General features: G+C 48.7%; 1 protein-coding gene across 1 annotated transcript; it reads right to left on the reverse strand.

Annotated features, from left to right (window-relative positions):
* Positions 1 to 7: 7 nt before the first annotated feature.
* LOC117137499 (angiotensin-converting enzyme) lies at positions 8 to 2,350 on the reverse strand. The gene is made up of 4 exons (XM_033298980.1): positions 1,259 to 2,350; positions 549 to 1,115; positions 176 to 489; positions 8 to 115 (listed from the first exon to the last, which is right to left on the reverse strand). Exons 1-4 carry the CDS (start codon positions 2,245 to 2,247, stop codon positions 99 to 101), a joined length of 1,887 nt encoding a protein of 628 aa, XP_033154871.1. The 5' UTR covers positions 2,248 to 2,350; the 3' UTR covers positions 8 to 98.
* Positions 2,351 to 5,851: the final 3,501 nt, after the last annotated feature.

A 5,851-nucleotide genomic window follows, 5' to 3' on the forward strand; every position in this document is an offset into this window, starting at 1 on the left:
CGGTTAATACTTGATTGTTTATGTTCAATTATATTTCTCCTTAGGAAATTGGTTTATAGTTTTATACCGGTAGATAAATGCGTGCTGTACTTGGTATCTTAGTCCCTCCGACACACTATAAGAAGTTCGAAAACTTGAGACACTGCAAATGTTGGATATCTGCACCAATACTCACATTCATCTGCATCCCAGCCCGGCTCGATGTCCAGTTGCTTGTTGCGCTCCTTCAGCCACGTGAAGAGTGGGGCAAAGTATTCAAGGATACCGCGTCCGCTCAACTTTCGTTCACCGGTGGCTATCTCCATGACATCCCGCCAATGTCGAGTGGCTCCCAGCTGCATCATGTCGCGAATCTTTTTTCCTGCTTCTTTGCTGTCGTAAAAATCGCAATTGTGGAGTGGGAAATTGGGATCACCGGGCTTGTACTGTCCACTTGCCAGGCAAAAGGAACGGTAGAACTGGAAGCCCAGGATCTCGGCCAGAAATTTTCTGTGGGGCTCGGGAAATAGGAAATTCTTGATTATCAAAAACAAAAGATGGAAACTGACTTGGTATTGGAGGTTTCCGGATTTAGTCCTCGATAGAACTTGAAATCCACATCAAAGTCCTTGTTAAGACGTTGTAATGGCGGCTGGACTCCGGCGAATTTGTCCTGGAGGCCCCAGTAAGCGCAGTTATAGTCCTTAACCCCGATCCGCCCGTCCATAACGTCCACGAGGAATTTGTCATTGATGAAGTACTGGGGCACGGCGATCAAGGTGTGCACACCCATGCGAAACAGGCGGTTAAGGGATTGCTCCTCCGTAAGGCTGTCGTTCAGCAGGATGTGGAGACGGTGCAGGTGGCGTGGAGTGCCTGAAGCCAGGATAACTGTTTCCGCTATGGCAGCTCCAAATCCAGGACACGGCTCCGTGTCGAGACCAAAGGGCAGTTGCATCTTGTAGAGGTGGTACTGCAGTTCAGCCATCGTTCCGTGAATCTGCATCATCTTCTTGTAGTCTAGTTTGGGGCAGTAGCGCAGCGCCACATCCGGCGGAAAGTAATATACCTGCGACTTGCACTCAGCTCCGCCCTCCTCGTCGTTCATCCGACGGGAAAAGCGGTCGTAAAATATACTGTCACCGAAAAGTTGTTTCTATTAGCTTTAACATTTATATTATTTATACATATGTCTTATTATTTATATAATATAACCTAGTTTATAGGAGTTACTGTTTAAAAATGAAATACCTGCCAAATCTGTAGAGCATATACTTACTTCGGCATCACCATTAAGCCCAACGATTCAAAAAACTCGGCAGCTTTGCGGTTGATTTTGACGGGCGTCACCAGGACCTCCTCTAGACGTCGATGAACGGAGGGCAACTGGTGCTGTCTGCCCTGGTGCGGTGTGCGAAAGAACTGGTGAGGGTACCAGTCCTGCGACAGGATCTGGTCCATAATGGGAGCGGAGATGGCGCCATCGCTCTTTGTGTCCGCCTTTGGGTAGGCAGCTTGCACCTCGCGACGCAAATAGGCGTGCAGTTCCCGGTAGAGCGGCATAATCTCCCACACGACCGCCTCCATTTCAGCTTGAAAGTTCTCCGTGTCGTAGTTGAGGTACCATGTGCGCGAGGGCGTCACATGTCCGTTGTAGGTGGCAGCGATCCGGAGAAGCCGAACGTAGCCGATGAACGTGTTCTTGGCCACGTCCTTCTCGTTTATGGCCCTGCGCCAGGCCTTCCAGTTGATGACCAGATCCTCGTATAGCTTGGTGTGCATGTTTTTGTTTATGATCTGCGGGTACATGGCCAGCGAACCACGGGCGGAGCAGTCCTCGTAGGGGCAGACCAGGGGTCCGTTGACAAAGTTATAAATCTGACGTAGAAGGTCCTTGGCCTGCTCGTAGTCCTTTGGCCGCAGGCCCTGCAGCTGCAACTTGGCCATTCGCTGCACGCGCCTACGAAGAAGTGGGTCATCCAATTCAGCCACTGACACAACGCTGAGATTGCCCGCTAAGTCGTAAAATAGTCGATAGGTCTCCGCCTCTACCTCCAGCTTGGAGTTCAGAACCTGTCCGCCCAGCGGTGACTTTCCCTTGGCCGTGAGCTGCACAAAGATCCTGCGGTTCAGACTCCACACGTGGCGCATGCGGTCTTTGGCTCTATCAAGTATCTGCTTGGTAGCCAGTTCATAGCTGGAATGGCCCATTCCGAAGGTCACGGAGAGCAGAAGGATTAGCAATACTCCCACAAATGGCAACCGCATTTTGCCTTTGCTGGCTTCCGTTTCGCCTTGATAAGGTTATCTGAGTGCTTTCGAATGCGTCTTGGGATTTGCTTCCGACTCTGACGGAAGCTCGAGCAGAACTGAGTTCAGACTGCGCCAGTCGAGCCGCAGGCTTATCAATCCAAGTCCGGGGCATTGAGCTAATCTGTAATTGGGAAAGAAACCCAGCTAGCGATCTCCCCAAGCAAACGTTGCGTATACGTTACGAGCTTGTTCTGGCATTACTTATACGCTGAGTGTGCCAGCCCGAGGCGGAAATCGCAGTGGGCAAGGCGGGGAAGACAGGCCATCCTTACACCATTTTAGACTGATTAACAGTGTCCGCATGCTGCTGGTTTTGTTAGCCAGTGGCCCATATTCAAGCTAAATCATTTTGACATATTCCTTCCGAAGAAGGGACAGCGGAGGTAGTCCTTTGCCCCGCGGTGCACCAGCGAAGCATTCGGAATTCAAATCGGAGAAATATGGGGAAGTTCGTCGCTCGTGTTGCATGTAGCACGGCATTTGTTTATGCCGGCTGACCTACAAGCAAGCGTGAGGGCGCAGGAGATTTTGGGCACGAAGGCGAGCGTGAGAGCTTTTCCCGCACGAGTCCTTTTCGAGAGAATAGTGGGAAGTTCGCGTGTGTATTTTTTCATCGCTCTGCATCGTGGTCGCCCTGCAGATTACGTCAAACGGAAAGGAAACCCGTTAGCCGAGCTCAGTCTCCGACGAACCTTAGAACCGAGCAGTCGCCATGCAAGCGCACGTATTTATAGTGGCCCAGTGTCATAGTGTCCTAGTATGAAGTGAAAAAATCCAAGGAATATGGTGAAAAGTGAAAAGTGAAAGGCAGTGAATAGCCTGAAAGGGCATGGAACATAACGCAGAACTCGCACCCCCACAGCCGCACAGTGAAGCGCCTTACCATCACAAGTGCATTATTCGGTGCGATGAAAATTCTTCAGCGCCCAAAAATAGAGTGAAATGTGTGCTGCATATTGTTGTTGCTGCTACTGAGTGGGTGAAGGGAGGGGGAGAGGCCACGACGGAAACTAACCTACATTTTCGCGCTCTTTCGCACGCTTTTGCTGACACACACACAGACACACGTGCGGTGGCAGGGAGGCCACTGTGCTATCTCTTTCGCACTCACCCTTTGGGCCGCGAAAGAAATCAACAGTAAATTGTAATAACACTTCTTAGACTGCCAGTAGGCTTTCGTATGTGTGTGTGTGTGCGTGTGTCAAACAATGTGCGTGCCCGAAGTTTTTTGCTTTGTTCTGTTTCTGTTTTTGTTGCTGGTTCCGTTTCAACATCCCCACCCACTCACATTCGCATTGTTGCACAGTTGCGACTAAATAAAAATGTAATTAATGTAAAATAAAATCAAATAAAACACAGCAGCAGCAAAAACAACTGGATCGGGAATAGTGAGTGAGCCAGTGTTGGGAAGTCGATGTTAAAGTGCGAGTGAAGGCGTACGTGTGTAAGTGTGCTTTGTGTGCGTGTGTTGCAGGCCCAAGAAAGTGAAATACGAAAATAGAAATAGAAATTGCCGGAGTGCAAACACACAAGCGATTACATAAAGCCCAACTATCATCCCGAACATCCGACAACTGCAACCAGCGGAGAGTAAAAACACTGATGGCCAATGCTTAAAGGTAAAATCGAAAATTCAGACGCCTGTGCGTGTGTTGGTGTTTGGAGGGGAGTTTGGGTTCCAACGCAACAACAATGTCCTGGTCATAAATTAGCCCTTGATGTGCACTTAACTAGGTGGCCACACTTTCGCTTCGTTTCGAATCGCTTCGTTCTGTTCGCACGAAAGAGAGAGCTAAAATGGCGGAAGGGGACCGAGAACGAAATTCGTAGCACAACTTTAGGGGCCAACTGGCAAAGCTCTGCCAGCCGCACTTTTATGAGCCAACTTTAAAACCAACCGCTGGTCACGCCCAGAAAGCAGAAACCAGAAACAGAAGCGAGTATCCCCGCCCCAAAGGGAGAGACCCCCCGAACAATTGAAAGCCAACAACACACTGCTTAATGCCTCGAGCGCCGCTCTCATTGTTGTAATAAAAGTGTTTTTGCCGATTTGTGTGTGTCCGGGACAGACCAGCAAATGCAGGTGGATCTCCAATGGCACACGACAGCCCAGCCTCCAGGCGTAATGGCACATCCCTGCCAGTGCCAGCGAATTTCCGCCAGCAAACATCACATCAACTGCCATAACGGGGCGGTGGAAACTTGATATTGAATATTTTATGGGCGCCTTCATCTACCGCTTTTCCATTTTTGCTGCCAGTTGCGAGTTGCCAGTTGCTCGTAGACGTGTCAAGAAGTTTGCGAGGAACACAACAGGAAGCACCGGCCTATACAAGCACCCACACACCCATACCCATGCCCATATAGTATATGCACAACAATGCCGGGAGCAGCATCAACAAAGCGCTGAGCAATGAGCAGCCTCCGACCCACGCCACAGCCCACGCAAGCTCATTGCTTCTTCGTTGGGCGCCATTTATCAATTCTTGTATCTTACTTGTGTTGTGTGTGTCTGTGCAGGAGATGCTAGATTGTGTGTATGGGTGTGCCCATAATGTTAATTAACTTTATCTCGCCCAAGCTTTAAGTCTTAAAGCGGCACTCATTTCCCGGCCCTCGCCTCAATCCGCATTCTTCCCCTTCAGGTGTTTATCTCTTCCGTTACGCACATTACACATACGTTGGCCGAGTGAGTCGTTACGTTGCGTATACGTACTGCACTCGCAGAAAGGTGTTTCTCAGTCTAGAGGAAGTCTCCATTGAGTGCTGACTGCTATCTTTGTTTATTGGAAACAAGTCCTTACATTCGTTCCTCTTGTTGATTGTCTTGTATTAATTTATGGTATTTTATCCTAGTAAAATATAAAGACTTGGTCTAAAATAAATAAGCTTGGTCTAAAATAAAAAACAGACTGTGGGGTGGTACATTAAAAAGAATCTGTAATCGTATGTTTTCAATGGGCACATTTTTTTGTTTCACTGGCATCAATTTCAAGATTTTTTCTGAGTGTGAGCCGCGTGCGTAGGTGCGGGTGCTTTGAGCTGTCGGGGATTAGCGCGCTGCCAATTACCGTTACATGACGCGACGCAGAGCAATTGCGGGCAGAGGCGATTTAATTTACTCTCAGTCCCCCTACTTACATAAGCTTAAATCTTTCCACTTACATCAATCTCTTTCTTTCGTTTAGAAACCATACGCATCGCATCGCAAAATGTAAAGCAATAATCAGCACAACAAAACCAAAGCTCACAATAGAAGTAGACGAGGCTGAGGAACTGAGCTGGGACGATGCCAAATGCCATTATTGGAAACGGTCGTAGTCATAAGATTTGCATAGTATAGCAATAGCAGCAGACATCATGAAAGCCCCCAGCGTGATAAGCACAGCAACAATAGCAACAGCAATAGTAGATACTAGGCACAACATGGTTAACAAAGGGAACGGTGACAATATTATCGGTAAACTGAGCGATCCGCTCGCTTGAATAGTGAGATAGACATATGCCCAGTGTTCGAAAATCGAGTGAGAAGCCTGGCAAGAGAGAGCGCGACCAAGGC

The sequence above is a fragment of the Drosophila mauritiana genome, chromosome 2R, assembly GCF_004382145.1.
Source record: "Drosophila mauritiana strain mau12 chromosome 2R, ASM438214v1, whole genome shotgun sequence".
Taxonomy (NCBI): domain Eukaryota; kingdom Metazoa; phylum Arthropoda; class Insecta; order Diptera; family Drosophilidae; genus Drosophila; species Drosophila mauritiana.